We start from the raw sequence: 18103 nt of genomic DNA, 5'->3' as shown, positions 1-18103 counted from the left end.
TATATATATAACATATATTATTTATTGAAATACAATAGCTATAAGTATACTATTAAATTCATAGCATCTTTTACTTAATTTATTATTCTTAAGACTTATGTAGTCTACAGGATGTTAAAAATCGCTTCGAGATCTCCCACAGATAGACAATTAACAAATCACACTTGAATAATTCGATCATATGACTAATACAATTGGTCAATTCTTTCTCCGAGCATGGACACAAGGCTTTAATTATTTCTATATACATCGCTCCTGCTTTTACTCAATATATCGCTAATTTAACTAAAACAATAAAGTTAAACGATTTAATTCAAGAAATTGTATTAAAGTGGAAAGTGTAAATTGTATCTTTCCTATTTACGTTCGCTGTTTGCACTCTTTTAGTGCCGACTCTATTCTTACAGAGAAAATTTAACGGATACCGGAGCTTTAGAGCGAAAGTCTCTTACATGGAAAAGCAGCGCGAGAAGCAAGCTCGTTCAGAAAGAATTACACGAAAGCACAGTGGAACAGCTGAAATATGCCCATTTTTATCAATGTAGATTAACTTTAATCTCGGTTCAACTTATTCTTTGTCTTTTTCTAATCTTTAGAATTAAAAAAAGATGAAGAGTAAATTGAAATTAATCTACATTGGTGGAAACAGACAATAGTCAGCCAGACAAACCACGGTGACTTAAGGTTCCATCAAGACTTACAGCGTAAAATAGGATCTATTCAATAGTATTTAAAAACAAATATTCGTTCGTATATGTGGAAAGCAATATAAGTAATCTAGTCAAGGTTAACAATTTAAAAAACGAGCCAAGGACTTAGACAGATAATAATACAATTCAGTTTATTATTTCACATAATATCTAAATAAAATATGATATTTTAATTTCGAACTTTACTTAGCCCTCTTCAGCCATGGATAAATTAATATACTTGTTCCAATAAAAAAATAAAAAGCGCGTGGACGACTATAATCTAATGTCAGAATTTACAGAACGCATCTTACATACAATATGCATGATACAATTCAAAGGACATCGCTCAATATGGTCAATCCGCAAATCAATATGATCCGAATGGTTCCGGTGTCATTTAATTTCAATAACGAATCTAGGATCTATTCTGGAGAGAATATTAAACTGGAGAGAAATAAGATTTTATTGACAAAAGGCTGCCCTGAAATGGATGGAAATTCAGATTCCGCGCCGGGTCACGCGAAGTTACGTGGCTCACGTGATTCGTAGGATCGCGCGAGTCGGTTATCGGCCAATCAGGCGCCGGGACGACCCCGATCCTGAAGAACTTCGCGTTTAAAGAACTGCCGAGAATACGGAAATCACTTGCGTTGTGGTACGAAAGGATCTCGATAAGAGAGGAGGTAGGATCCTGTGCATTATCGAGAGAGTGATGGCTACGGAGGAACAGAAAAGGAGAATGTACCGGTGAGACAAGCATTGAAATATTGTAAGGCCGCCGATTCCATTGCGAGATTGGGCGAATTGCACGTGTTGAATTTGAAGCTAACGTGAGTAGCGAGTAATTTGGATGCCGCGTGCCGTTTGAGGCACGTTCCATTTAACATCCGCAACGCTCGCAGTGCCTGCAAATTCGTTCCACATAACGACGGTGATCGTTGTGATCGCGATCAAAACGTCATAAATAACCGTCATTAATCATGATCGTTTTATGGTTCTTACGTGGGTCGGCGTGGTCGTTTCGTTGTTTGTAGAGTGGATATAAAGTGAGTGAGCTCCAATTAGCCGGAAGTCGCCATTTTATGTTCTATCTATGATTTTCCTTTTAACCTCTTCTTTCTTTAATGTTGTCTTTTTTCCAACTAACAGTAAGGACACTTAATGGTGAAGTCAATCAACATTAGGCGCATGCATTGACGCCAATCTCTTTATATTAACTCTAATCGTCTGCTATCCCTTTGCGCAGACATTTTGTTTTGTTTCCGGTATTGCAAAATTTTTAACATGAAAAAGTATTTATTATTTGTATGATCCGGAAAGAGATAAACACTACTTCTCAGTCACCATCAGAACTCGATGAGTTTTCAGATTTATATTTTCTACAGCGTAGTACAATCACCTTAATAGCATCCATGTTACAGAGACTATTCTTCACACACAAAATTCGTTCTACTTAAGATTTCACCCGCAAAGCCCGCAAGCTAGTGGAACGACAAATATTGTGGTCGTGGTCGTAGCGGACTTTTACTATAAGATCGCCACAAGTATTGTAGGGTACTTTCGCATTATGCTTGTCCTTCTCTCGCCACAGCCAAATCATCGTATGTCGTTTTTTTTGCGTGTAATTGTTTATTCATCCATCATCTTAAGATGCACTTTAAGCTATAATTTTCATGGATTTTGCATTGTCGAAACAATTAGTTGCCACCGAATAATTCCGCATTAGAATCCGAATATCATCTGTATGCGATTTTGCCGGTGTATTCCGGCGAGCTTCAGTGTTAAGTTCGATCGGCGAATTGAAATCTATTTTAGCGTTAATTGTACCTCTACGTCGAAAGATCAGATTGTTCCAGCCTTGCGAGCTCATATTACACCGAAATCCGAACATTCGTTTTGTTAACGCGTGTAGAGTAGTATTCGTCAGGACTGACAAAAATCTGGATTTTTCACATTAAACCCAACTTACTGGTTATATAACAGGTTTTATCCAGTTTTTCTCTGGTTAAAACCATAATAATTTTCCAGAAGGCACCCCTCACCTTCAATTTCGATGAAATTATGCTCATTCGAAGCGTTTTTGCACGAAATCAAAAAATTTGGCAGAAAAAAATTTAAATATGGCTCTGCAGTCTAGCGAAACGGGTGGATATTTTAGCTAATAAATGCAATAAAATAAATAATGATAATGGAAATAAAACAAGTAACACAAATAAAACAAGTAACAACTCTCGAGAATGTCAAATGTAAAAAGAAGAGCTAATGAGAGTTTATCGCGGTACTTCGTGCGAGAATAAAAATCGTTTATTACCAATTCGAATGAATATAATGGACTTGCCAACTTTGTGTCAATAGAATAAGGAGAATGAGTCGTCACACTTCCGTCTCGCCGTGAAGGAGATAAAGAATTGCAATAAATGTTTAGACATACTGATAATGGCTTGAAGGCAAGTCGAAACGTCTATGCGTAATTAATTCATTCGAATTGGTAATAAACGATTTTTATTCTCGCACGAAGTACCGCGAATAAACGCGGTATTCATTACTTCACTACTACTTTCATTATCCCTTCTTTGTTTCTACATTTAATGATAATGGTCCTAAAAAAGTTGACATTTTTATGACAAATCTCTTTAGCTCTACATCAGCAAGTATAGAGAGAATTTTCTCTATATTTGGTCATGTTTACAATAAGTTCAGAAATTCATTGGCTCCAGAAAAAGTTGATAAGCTCGTTAAGATTTATAGATATGTAAATAAATAAACATTCTTAAATTTTCACACAAATATTTTTCAAAATATTTTTATTTTATATATTTTATATATTCTAATATATTATAATATTATTTTATATATTATATAATATATAATATGTAACATCAAAAATGCCGTCCTTATACAGAAAAGTATTAAACATAAATAATATGAATAAATAACTTTTGTTTTATAATTTACAATCATATTACTTTTATTTACATGTTTTATAAGCTTTAATAATAGTAAATAGTAAACTAATAGTAAAATCCGTTTATGGATTTCAATATAGATTTTTCACTTTAGTTAAAATTTAAAACCAATTTTATTATAATTGGATTAGGCAAAATTTTGCCAGTTCTGGATATTCGAAAATATGTGAGACGACTGCCGTGTCCGTTGCGTAGTCCACGACTGATCTGTATTCCTTAAGGCACTACTGAAGTGGCAAGTATACGTTGTTATTTCTCTTTATTATTAATTCATGTATGAGTCTTATATTTTTTTTTCGTTCGCCCTTCGACTTATTTCCGCTTCGAGAGAACCGCCTCCTCTACCAATTCTAAGTGACTAAGCGATCGAATTTCGTGCATTCCAATAAAAAGTAGTCGAGAACTGTTTGAATTAAAGTATTGAAGAGTGGGGCACATTCTCTCGTGCCTGGCGCCTAACTAGAATTCAGAGGAATGTTACGATAATCTGGGATAAATGTTAACCTATTGAGAATCGAGGTAAGATTGTGGGGGTTGCCAAGTGGAAATACCATACGAAAATGCGACGAAGTTATACGTGTTTGCGAGTACGGTCATAGTTCGTATACTACTGTGATCAAAAAGTAAGGTGAATTTTTAATTTAAACTTCCCGCGCTAATCGATTCGTGCAAACTTTTTTATTTTTATGTTGGTACTACTGTTACACATCTGTGGCAAATTTCATGTCAATGTCATCATTAGTCATATAGTTACGCTTGTGTTTTCTAAACGACTAAAAGTGATTTTGGCGATTTTTACAATGTCTGATTTTGCTGAGCAAAGAAGTGCCATTAAATTTTGTTTGCGGAATGAAATTTTGGCTGCGGAAACGTTCAGAATGTTGCAGAGGGCCTTCGGAGAATCGACTATGTCGCAGAAAAATGTTTATAAGTGGTACAAAGACTTTAAAGAAGGCAGAGAACGTACTTGGATGACTTGGAACGCCCCAGACGACTATCAACGTCAATTGATGAGCAACACGTGAAGAAAATCAAGGAATTGGTGCTCGAAAATCGTCGATTGACAATTAGAGACCTTGTCGATATGGTTGGCATTTCATTTGGTTCAGTTCAAACAATTTTGAAGGATCACTTGGGCCTTAGAAAAGTAAAATCTCGTTTGGTGCCAAAAACACTCAATTTCTTCGAAAAAGAGCGTCGCGTTAAAGTTTGTAAAGAGATGATTTGTGACTATCAGGACGTCTACGAACGCATTATTACGGGAGATGAGACTTGGATCTATGCTTATGATCCGGAAACAACCGACCAATCGAGTGAATATCGTGCTAAAGGCGAGGCAAGACCAAAACAATCGCGCCAAAGTCGCTCAAAAATCAAGGTTATGCTGACAGTTTTCTTCGACTATCGTGGTGTTGTGCATTATGAGTTCCTTCCGCCGGGCCAAACTGTCAACAAGAAATATTATTTGAGTGTTATGCGTCGTTTGCGTGAAGCTATTCGCAAGAAGAGGCCGGATTTATGGAAAGACAATTCCTGGTTTTTGCATCACGATAATGCGCCGTCTCACACGGCATTGATTCTTCGTGAGTTTTTCGCCAAAAATTCCACTCATATCGTTCCGCAACCGCCTTATTCACCTAACTTAGCTCCGTGTGACTTTTGGCTATTTTCCAAACTCAAAAAACCGCTCCGGGGACACCGCTTTGAATCTATTGAAGAGATTCAACGTGAATCGCTGCGCGCTTTGAAGGCTATACCGGGAAACGACTTTTTGGCATGCTTCGAGGCATGGAAAAAACGTTGGCATAAGTGCATTGTATCGGAGAGGGATTACTTTGAAGGGGATCAAATTGATTTGGATGAATAAATAAAGATTTTTTATTTTATAACAAAATTCACCTTACTTTTTGATCACAGTAGTACATTATTTGGTACATTCCAATATTTCAGCTGTATAATCACGCAATACTCGAAGGCATGAGATCGAAAAGTCAAGTTTCGAGTACCGGTTTGTCAATCGACGAGCAGTGTCAGTACACGGTGATACGATCGCTCGACAATATTCATGTTCCTTGTTAATTACATATACGACGTTGAATATCATTGACATCGTAAATATCGTCAATTAATTCACGCGCAATTACAACGCAGAGAGAACAGTGCGATATATCATAGTTCCACAAGGTCCCTTTTCACAGAAACGACGCGAGTGGGAACAGCATCCGGATAGGAATTTATTCACGAAGCATTGAAAGAGAAGTAACCTAGTTAGAGATTCCATTTACCACCGTTGCGTTCTTCTCATCTTCATTCGTCACGATCACATCTTTTCCTTATTCTTTTTCTCTTTTCTCTTTTACTAGTCGTCTCTCGATGCAATTATGTTATTCAGCAGACGTCGTTGCATTACAATTTGTAAGCGTATTTGTCAAAGTGCTTCGTTGTCTCTTTTTTCAATTTTTCCTGCTGAAATCTATAGCACGCGTATCAATGTCGCGAGATATGAATGGGACACTATTACTAATTTAATTACCAATTAAAAAAGTTTATTGTCGTACTGTTGTACCGTTATTTTCTACAGAGCTTAAAATATTTCTCTAAGAATACCCAAGAATATTGAAGATTACTTTTTTAAGAATTTATACAACACAGACCTTTAAGAAATTTTAAAGATGTTCAAAGGATATCCTTTGAACGTCTTAAGAATGCTCCCAAGTTGTCTCTCATATGCTGGGGAAATGAAAATATTGAATATTCAAAGCGTTATTTGTTTTGCATTAATTTTTTAATATGAGAGTTAGAAGCGCCTTTTCTCTTATCATTTGCTTTTTCACTTCTTGTTTTATTTCTGTATTTTATACAGTCCTTTAGCTGCCATACCGTATATAAGTTACTTAAAGATTTGAAGAATTTAAGAAGCAACAAGTGCAACTGCGGTAGATGAAATCTTTAATGGCACATTAAGTAAAAAACGTTATTATTACGTTATTCTTGATCCGGCTATGTCCTATACATTGCATGAGTGTAGGTTATATACACTCACATCAACTTTTCAATTCATTTCTCTTATAAGCTTAAAAAATAATTTGAAGGTCTCATTATATTCTTATACATTATTCAAATGTGGGAAAGTATATATACCTTTGTTTGAATATATATACGAATATATATACACTTGAATTCATTTATATGCATGTAAGGAATAAGTGACCTACGTGATAATAGAAAACTATAATTTGCAATTTTTTTTTAATTCTCAATTTGTAGTTTCTCCACAGCTATTTGTGTTTTTCTTCTTTTATTCTAGAGAAGGATTTTTTATTCTGTAGAAGAAAAACGAAATTAATGAAAACGTACGAAATGCGCGCTTCATCGTATTTCGTATGTTTTTTTAATTCCAGTATTCCTTTAAGGAAAAGTTTCACGTGTAAGCATTTGCGTTTATGTTAAAAATATACGTGAAAAATTAATAAAATTAATATAATTTTTGTCGTGAGACATAACTAATCATACAATTATTAATTATAATTAATCTATGATGTATGAGGGAAGTGTCACAGATTTGAAGAACTGTGTATCGCTGATAACTCAAAAAGAGTCGAAACATTTGTATTGAAATATATATTCAAGTAAATACTGCAGGAAACAACAGTATTATTTAATCATGCTCCAACAACTGTGTTACACTCTTATTTGCCTTAATTTCATTACTTTATTTCGAGAGTCACAAGGAAATTATAATTTTTCCATTACTAATAATTAATCTCGTTTGTATTATGATGGCGCAAAAATAGAAGTTCGTGAATTTCAATAAACAGACAATTTTGTACAATGACAAAGTTTGTGAATAAATCAGTATTACTAAGAAAAGACAATGTTCTTTGCAAAAACAATTTTTTATAAATTTGTCTCGTATGAATATAATAACACAAGAATATATAAACATTTTAACTTTTCTATTAGTTCATTTTCGATATCCTTCACAATGTGAAATTTAAATTTTAAATAAAATTAAATTTATTTCTATTAAAAGATGTCAACTAATAAAAATATGTAATTATAAATAAGTCGCTTATATTTTGTCATAATATGTCAATTAGATTTTTTAGACATTGAGTATAGACAATTTTAATTTTACTATCAACAGTGTTTTTTTTTGCTTTCGTAAAATAAGTGTGAATAAATGTTCTGCATATAAGTGATCACGTTTAAGAACATATCTAAAATAATGACATAATTCTTATCATAACTTCCTATCGTATGATTAACTTCCTAGCGATTATCATTTAATCTCGTCTGTGTTACGCAAACGAGATTAAATGATAATCACAATTATTAATTATTTGGCGAATTTCAAATGGATGATTTTAATGTTAGAATGTTATTGGTAGCATTTTTTTTACCGCATTAAATGTGTTTAAGAGAAAGTTCTGCATGTAAGCGAATGCACTTAGGAATATACTATTGTAAAAAAATTAATAAAACGAACGATATATAAATAGAAAATTGATTATTGCAGCTCGAAACAAATTAGAAAATAAACTTACAAGACAGCTGGGTTCACTTTTCCGAATCCTACGGGAACCACGACGCCCTTCACATTTTGCAGCGCTATAAGTGTCTCGAGTTCGGCGAGTCTTTGATCAGAAAGGCGTTTCTGCCGACTGCAATAAATTGAAAATTTTATAAAATATTCTAATAAGAATCGTTTGAAAAATGTCAATATACATGAAATCACTACTTTCTTTGGGGATTATTTTTCATGAAAATCCCAATTCGCGTGTGACCGTCAACAATCGATTATACTCAAGATAATTTTAATTTTGACACATTGAAGACAGAAAAATGTATCCGTTAATGTGCGCGCTAATCTTTTAAGTGTATGCGATGCACAATGGATCAGAATCGATTCTAGTCGGCCAAAAGTAAAAAAACAAATTATTGTATTTTTTGTTGTATATGATTAAATTAGCTTCTAATATAAATGAAAATATAATATAAATATATAGTATAAACTTTTTTTTTAATCTTTAAAAGTAATTGAAATAATTAGGAATTAATTGAAATAATTATTCAAATATTCACTATGACTATAAGAGAATTTATAGCTATATAAGCTAATTTAAACGTTTACAACAAAAATGCCATCACTTAATTTTTTTACTTTTGGCAGACTAGAATCGATTCTGGTCCACTGTGCGACGCACAGATTAGATAGAGCGCGCGACAAAGTCTCGACTATATGTTTAACAAACATATTATCATCGTATTCGGAGATTTCAGAAAAGAAGTCAGTCACTTTGTCTTCGTGGACAGAAATTAAAATTGTTGGGATCTCAATCTATTACACTCAACATTATTTTCCGTATTGCTATATATATATATATATATCTATGCGAAATTATTCGCACAGCCAATCGCTATTACGTGATAACGAAATGAAATGAGATCGTATTATTTCAAATAAATCCAATTTTACGCTAGAAACGAAGTAATATCAATCGAACAAGAATGATTGACGACGTAAAAACTAAATCGACGTTGAATTTGAAATTCATTGATCGTGAAGAAATCAGGATATCGCAATAATTTCACGAATTGCCTCACGACATTCCAAACGACACGATCTTATACTTATCGTTTGATAGTTGAATGCGCGATCTGCCTTAGAATTTCGATCTAATTTGATTTTCATCCGTTTGTACTTTAGAAGAAGGTTTAAGATAAACATATTGTGCAATAAAGACCAAGATTAAATGAACTTAATATTAGAGAAGACATTGGAAAGACGATATAATGGAAAAGGTAAAAAAATAGTAAGTATTAATTGTATTTAGAGAAAAACTATAAAGGTAACAACTATACAAGTTTTATGTGTACATTAATTTATTTTTATTATTTTTCAATTATACTATGTAATTATTACTGGAAGTTGCTGGATAAGAATTGCATGTATCATTCATTTTTTCAGATGTATTCATAAACGCGCACAATCACTTAATTTTAAATATAAAACTTATATAGTTGCCATTTTTATAGTTGTCATTACTACATAAAAAAGAGATTTTGCTGAAGTCTAAAAAAGAAAATCTAGAAATTTAATTGATACAGATTTGAAAATAATTATGTTGAATTACCAAAATAATTATATATAGAACAAAAGTATAGTGAGTAATGCTGCAAAAAGATTTGATATTTCAGGAACCAAGTTGTGCATCCTATATAATTACTTTGACAGTCCAACAAAATTATTTTCAGATCTATCTGAAAATATATAACCAAGTTTTTAGATACTTTAGTAAAATTGTTCTACCTCAGAAGCCACTGTGGCGGCCTGGCGTGCGCCGTCTCCGACAGCAGAGTCACGAGCAGAACGCATACAATCGGCGTGCTGACTGATAGATTCATCTTCACGCGCACCACAATTAATTAATGTGAAACGAGTGAAAGCTAATTAAAGATAATCGCCTACGTTTATACCACGAGTAATTTAGTTCTGACACCGATTGTCACACACTTGTTGCCTCTTCCCTCTCTATATCTCGCACGTTTACCGAGAGGATTATTTCTTTCTGCCTTTTCTATCACTGATACAGACTTCCAACTCGATACAATCGCGTGTCGCGTATACTCGCTCTTTCCTCTTGCGCCGATTTTGCCTCCTAATGAACTGTAGCTAGTCTCGACTGCATCGAGAATATATACCCGCGTTACCGCCCTCTCTATCCCCACGCTGTCGTCGTTAACGACAAGATCGTCTCCCACCTTCACTTCATCGGTACGGATTCACCCTCGCTTTTTACGCAATATATCTACTCGCGGTTCCTTTTTCTAAATTCCGAATCTACTTTTTTTCCCTACCTAGCCAAAGCGTACAATTCTTTTTTTCTTTTTGTTGCGACGTCATATTAAGCAACGCAGTAGCGGTGATTTCAATATTGAAAATGACTAAACGTACTAAGATGTAGACAAGTATGTATACAAGAGGTACTAATAAATTATTTCAATATGGAAAAATTCAATTAGCTTCAAAATACTAAAACTGCATTAAAAATGCATATTCTTTGTAAAGTAAATAAAATAAAATATGTCTGTGAAAAATAATGAGTTGTACGTATTCAAAAGTATGTGTAATAAAACTCTACTCACCAATAAATTATTTCTCTCTACTTTTTTCCCTCTCCTTTCCTCACATAACGTATAAAGACTGTCGCAAAATGCGGCCATCACATTTTGTCAAGAATAGTTCTCAGAGAAAAAAGTTTTTCAAGACTTGTTTAATTTACATTAAAAACTCTGAATTATACTTGCGAGGACTTGTATCATACAATAACGTGGTAAGTTATAATTCGACTATAAATCCAAATCGATTTTTATTGTCAAGAATGCATCAAAAAGTAGTATATAAAAAAATTTGTTCTTTTTTTTCTTAAATCTAACTAGAATCTGGAAATTCTATATTTTTCACTCAAAGTCTCATAAAGTAACAAGGAATTTATATCGCATTAAAATTTCATTTCATAAGCGAATGTAATTTTGTCATCTTCAATTCTGGATTTACAATATTGTCAATTCGTTTCATAAGAGAATGTAAATTTATCATCGTCAATTCTGAACTTGCGAATAATTGTTAATATTCTTTTTAATGTTTTTAACATCGTTTACTCGTATATCTTACTGTACTCATAATGGTCAAGACTTGATCGAAACGTCTACTTATTACTGAAATAACTTTTTTTAATATTCCTCACTTTCGCTAAATACATTTTGTGTTGTGGCTGCATGCTCCTTATTATTTATATTTTGTGTAATAAAAGTTGAAAACCAAAACAGGAAGCAATATTCTCTAAATTCTGTAAAAAGAGCAAAAATCCTAAAAAAAGACGTTACAAAGGTAAAAAAGATACTCCAAGTATATAAATTCATTCAAAAATATGTAATAGAAATTAAAAAAAGAACTTATATTTATTTAAATATTAACTGTTCAAAAATAAGTATGAGATCAATACAATTAGCCAAGTATATCACTATAAAAAAAGATCTTGAAAACTCTATAAAAATCTTATTCAAAAATTATCTGCGAAAAATAAATATACTTATCAATGCAATTACCCAACAATTACATGCAATAAACGTTTAATGCATCCAAAAATATATACAGCAACGATTTAATGTATTTAAAAGTAGATGTAGGTGGTTAGATTCCTACCTGAATGCCACCTAAGTGTCATATTATTCTTGTTACTCATCGAATGTTAAATAAGGATAACATGATATCCTTGGATGATATCTGAAGGGAAGTATTTGGGTGAGAATTTGAACATGCTCTAACTAAAGTTTAACGCATTTATTCTCTCTTCATACAAATTTTAAGGAATACGCATAAAAGGAATTTAAAATAATCAATGAGATCATAGTAAAGCAGAAACTTGGTATGCCCATTTAGAATTTCAATATATCGCGCAACATATGTCACAAAGTTGCATCTTATCGTGCTCTTCCCTTACTGGATGGTAAAATTAACGATAAGTGACTCGCGTTTTTTTAATATTGAAAAATTGATAATTAAAATTAAACTAATGAATGGCCACATTATTAGATATTAAAGGATCAAATCAAATCAATATCAAATTAAATCCGTAACATAAATAACATTTTGTTATTTTTATTTCCAAGTATATCAAAGTGTATTATTTTAATGCACAACACGTGGTTAAAAAAACTACATCAATTCATTTCTGTGGTCGTGAATTGCTTCAAATCCTTTCAAAATAAATGACGTTCATATTAATTTAATAAATAATAAACTAAATTTGAGTCAAATTAATACGTTTCTTCAGTTAAATAATTTAACTCCATTGTTTTAATTAAATTAACGACATATTGAATATAAAAACAATAACAATCTACACGAATGATTGAAAATAACTATAAATTGAGTATAATTTTTGATATTATGAATTTAACAGTGCAATCACTGGGACGTTACGCTTCTAATCTAAGCTGTCTCGTTCTAGAATAACTTTTCTGGTTTGAGTGGTTTGTATTAATCTTCGTGTCTCTTTGCGTTTGTAAAAATTGCCAGACTCGTAATTACCTAACTCGTAGCAATACCTCAAGTACTTTGAAACTAATTATGATGGTGTGTACTTAAAAACTTTAATTACTTTCTTTGTGTAATATACAAATTACACAATTCTGAATAATGTCGTCCCGTACACCCACGTCGCTGAACAGAGGAGAACAAAGGTTCTTACTTTCAAGATCCGTTCTAACTTCATATGAGAGGTAAGATCTTTCTATAGTCTCTATTCGTCTCAATAATGCAATATTTTCTTCACAACGCACAAAAGGATGAATAATGGAAAATTAATAAAAGCGATGCTATCGGACAAAATAGAAGTAATCGTGCGCGAAATTGACAATGTTTTCAATGACAAAGAAAAAAAAAGACAAATATACGATTAAAAGATCGATATTAGTTCTTTTATCCGACTTTCACGTTATTATCATTTATTACGCTTTTTCTCTTCGTTGTTCGATTTAGAATTTTAATTAAGATATAACGGATGACAAATGATTTAACGCGAATGTATTATTACATGTATGTATATATCATTGTTCCCAGGGCATTGTTTTCGAAATTGTCCACGTTTTGTCTTCCGCTTTATCGCCCTCGAATTGTTGTTAATTTTCCTTATATGCGATGTATAAAGACTTCCCTCGCTCGGAAAGATTATATAAAGAAATGTATATAGAATTAATATAGGAATGCTTTTGTTAAATTTTTTATTAATTCATTTTAGCATGTTACTTGCATACTCAACTTATTTAAAAAAACTCAACTTATCTAAAAAAATACGAATATTGCAGAATGCAATAGTTTGTAAAAATAATATTTAACGATAACGAATATTGGTTAGAAAAAAATCGTTCTTTTAAATGTAGATATATTTATTTAAATTTATTGCAATTTTGCAATAACCACTAAAATATTGAACAAAATGTCACGAATCGAAATATCGTTCAAAAATTTGTTTTTTTTTCAAATACCAAATATATTATAAATACAATAATTTAATAAAATAAAAACGTTTGTAATAATAATTAAATTTTTCAACTACGTAAAAAGTCTGTTTGTCTCAACAATACATAAAGAATAGAACGGAAAATGAAATTCGGAGGAAGGGGGAGAGGTAATTTCATAAATAAAAATATTAATAATTCGTAAATTATTTAATCATAAATAAATAATTTTATGATTTATAATTCTAATTAAATTAATTGTTTATATATAAATTAATATTCACAAAACAGTGGATACTTAATCCATTATGAATATGATGAATACTAATTCAAATGTTGCTATTACCTGATAAATTTCGTAGCACTCTTTACGTTTAAAGTCCAGTTGACAGAACGCACAATTTACTTTTCTGAGGAAATTCTACGTTCATAACTTCGAGGATACTGTTAGATAATAAATCAAACGGTTTCTTGCATTAACTTGCTTCAAACATTCTTGATGACGTAAAGATAAACTATATTCGGGGGAAAATACCTCTTCAATACTAGGAAATATGACGACAAGTTTATGACAGGCTCATTCGTAATCTCTTGGAATCTATTTGCAGACGCGCGTTTATCGACTTTGGATATTCTCGATGACTATCAATCTATTTTCAACCTACTGCGCTAAAATGTATTACCTATACATTTTCATTATCGTTCTGTCTACTTAAAAAATATTACACTTGATCGTGAATTACGCAAGATATTATGTACAAAAATAATTCAACGCAATTTAAAAATAAATTGCACAATGTTGTAGCTCAAAAGACCGTGGAAGAAATTTTAGTTTAGCTTAAAAAAAAATAATGCAAATATTATTTTTCTAATATTTTTTTCTGTATATATATATATATATATATATATATAAAGAGAAGATTATATATAAAAAAATGTAATATAGAGATATTTTACATATATTTATATAGGTATATATTTGCTTATATATAGATTTTTTTTAGACAAGTTACATACATCCTACAGCTTCTATTTTCTTTATTTAAAATATTATATAGTTACGCATTATTTATATTTGCACATTTCTTTTTTCTTCCAATTAAAATTAATATCTTTATTCTTATTTAAAGATATTAATTAATACTATTAAAAAATGTAATTATAATAAATTTGGCTATTGGGAATTAACGCTGTACTATATATGTGCGCGATAAATTTCAATATTATTAAGTTATGTTTTTTATATTTAAATTCCCAATAACCAAATTTATTATAATTACATTATTTATATGAGAGAATTAAGATTACCATTCGTTTGATACTATTAATATCTTTATTCTCGCAAAGATATCAACTATAAAAAACAGTCTGTATACAGAATGTTTTTTACCAGGAATTATTTGAAGCAAAGTGCGTAATTTGTGGATTTAATTTGTATACGTATTGGATATAATTTGTATTGTACCGATTGGATTGTAAATACATTATTAAGTTATCTCGTACGGAAAGTCGTATATTTCGTACAGATACTACAGATGTATTTGGAATTCCGTACTGTTTTTGCGATGAGACACAGCATACCCAGAGATTGCTAACCCGCTGTTTTGACGATTGTAGAACGCCCAATTAATTTTGCTTTCCGAATTTATCAGTCGGTGGGTTGGTAGGTCAATTGTCAAGCCTTAATAAAAACGCTTGCACTTATCAATCTATCGCGTTTAAATCGCATAATACCAGCAGTGGCAGCGACGTACAAATTAATATTCATTAAGCGCTCTGACGACGGTTTATGTCATACCGCGATATGTATTTCACGTTAAAAATAAGAATCGCCAAATATTTCACGCTAAATTAGTAATTGCCAGAAATTGCCCACGTCATTGATTTTGTCGGTTACGATATGATTCTTAAAAATCGCAATGCTTGTAAGAATCGCTGCTTCATAAGAATCGAAATTTCCTAGCCATTAAAATTTAATGAGTTTTGTACGCATTGTCCATTAATCTCATAGTATTACCATGGTATTGACATTTCCGATCTATTTATTCATTCTAAGAAAGATTCTAACATCAGGTTTTATAACCTTTTAACTTTTAACAGTGGTATTTTTTTAACACTTTAATTGCTCATTTAATTTAATAACTCATTTTTAAGTGATACGCATAAATTTCCGCAATAATCATTAAATCGTCGCTTTTGTATAGACACTTCTTTACTTGATTAAGAATGATTTTACTGAATATATTTTAAATGTTAAGGAAACAATATAATAAATTATATTAAGACATTAAAAAAACAATAAGATATTAAAATAAAACACTAGATTTTTAACTCTATGCTGAAATCAGCTTGACAATCAAAGTATTAAAATATATTATCTATTTTTAGTAAAGTACTATTATAATAACTAATATGGTGAGATTAAAAAGAAGATTCTTATATTTCTGTTTAATACTATTATAATATCTTACAGACCGATTTAAATTAAGAGCGATTTGTTTTATTTTTTCTTGCAGAAACTTTTGTACTTATTTAAAATACTTTTTACAATATAGATAGATATGTTTTTATCAAGACCATTTGTAATTGTTGTAATTCTACGTGGGAAGTTTAAAGTACAACTTTTAATAAAAACAACAATATCGAGTAATCAGGGAATCGTTTTCCTATACAAAATTTAATTAAAAGAAGAAGGATTCAATCGGAAAGAAAAAAGAATTAACTGATTTCTTAATAGAGAGAGAGAGAGAGAGAGAGAGAGAGAGAACTGAGTTCTATAAATAACACTTCATGAATTATTTATGACTGTTTGAAATATCAGTGACATTATAAAGGGCTGTCGTACAAAAATATCTCTCATATCGTCTCGTCAAGCTTATCCGCGCTCTATTTAAGTAGTTTATTTTCAATACCGATAGAAAGAAATCACGCAACGGCCACCTGCAATGTACACTTGCACTTTGCCCAAATTCTCGTAAACATCTGCGAGATAATGTATACGAGTGATAATACTAGCTCTATGACCTAGATTATCATCACTGCGCCGTACAGGCAATTTATACTGACAAGCACGTTATAGGCCAAAATTTCCTATCAGAAAATAATTATTACGCAACACACTTTTTTGTCTATTTTTAGTGTTTTTTTTCTATTTTTATAAAATTGGATATTCCATCGATGACGGAATTATAATATATAATAATTATATACCTATAATAGAATTTTTTATTTATTTATTGATATATCTGTGTCCTCGAGATAATAATAGAGAAAAATATTAATTATACATGCAATATCATTTAAAAATTATTTACTTCTCGCGGGGAAGTATGTGATACTTCATGTGATACTTTTGTATGATATTGCGTGTATCGCCTGTTTGCGCACGTACACTGCACGCGTATTTACTCACGTATCATCGCAAACTCGACCGAGCTTGTAACAACGAACTCCCGATATTTCGGTAGCAAAAATTTGTGCAATGTTTGAAATTGTTTGGAAAACGCAAATCCCTCGAATAGCTTGCGGCAAGCATAAAACTCCGTCGTGCCTTATGTGGCGGAATTCGTAGAAACGCTTAATAAAAGACGTGAAACATCGTTCTGGCACTCGAAAGCGGCCTGTCTAAAGGGTAAATGTAGGCGGAACAAGCATTAACAGAATCCGAAAATGTTTATATCCATATCGGCATGTATACGATTATTTCTGGCCGGTGCACTAGTTTAAGTCAAGTTTTTAATCTTAATTATACCTAAGTAAATTAAAAGTTTAGATTGTGAGAAAATGTAATTACGTATTATGCCGTTACAGTTATACATACATTGAATATGTAAAAAAGCGTAAAATTTAGTAAATGTATACACTTACTAATAAAAAAAAAATTCATGCATTTACATAACATTTTAGCAAAAGTATCGACTGAATATAAAATTGTCTACTATTCTAAGTAAATATATTTAATAGGCAATGTACACTTACTACAACACATTAATGAAAGCATATTGCGAATCATCGATCGTCATACAGCTGTCACAATAAAAGTACTTATACAATTTAATAAATGCATACGGCTGATTATTCAGTTTAACCACATCAGACTTATAAAAATTTTTTATCATTTTCAATCCGCTTTTAGTTCGCGCAAATAATTAGTTTGAATGAAGAAAATGTGCGTTGTACTCAATAAGTATGACTTCCTTCTTAGGTTGTAAACAGAAATTTTTCTATAAAATTTAGTGATTAAAACAGCCACATAAGTATATATCCGAGTCATAATGACGTATACATTATGAATATTTTTAGTGATAAGTACGTGTTGTGTAAATTTGAGGTGTAAAAACGTATCTTTAGTTACAAGTGTAAAACGTTCGTTTAACATTCACAATCACTTATAAGTATATATATATATATATATATATA

The 18103-nt window shown here is 31.3% G+C and overlaps 1 protein-coding gene across 2 annotated transcripts in view; it reads right to left on the bottom strand.

The window, feature by feature from the left end:
- Positions 1 to 10312, bottom strand: part of LOC108755207 — a 15233-nt gene extending 4921 nt beyond the window's left edge. For both annotated transcript variants that reach the window (XM_018498094.1, XM_018498095.1), the window contains exons 1-2: positions 9972 to 10312; positions 8206 to 8322 (exon numbers count right to left, since the gene is read on the bottom strand). In XM_018498094.1, coding sequence (XP_018353596.1) covers positions 8206 to 8322; positions 9972 to 10066 — 212 coding nt within the window. In that variant the 5' untranslated portion in view covers positions 10067 to 10312. The remainder of the gene's footprint in view (positions 1 to 8205; positions 8323 to 9971) is intronic.
- Between the last annotated feature and the right edge of the window lie 7791 nt (positions 10313 to 18103).

Source organism: Trachymyrmex septentrionalis, unplaced genomic scaffold, assembly GCF_001594115.1.
Source record: "Trachymyrmex septentrionalis isolate Tsep2-gDNA-1 unplaced genomic scaffold, Tsep1.0 scaffold86, whole genome shotgun sequence".
Taxonomy (NCBI): Eukaryota; Metazoa; Arthropoda; class Insecta; order Hymenoptera; family Formicidae; genus Trachymyrmex; species Trachymyrmex septentrionalis.
This window is presented reverse-complemented; position numbering and strand designations above follow the sequence as displayed.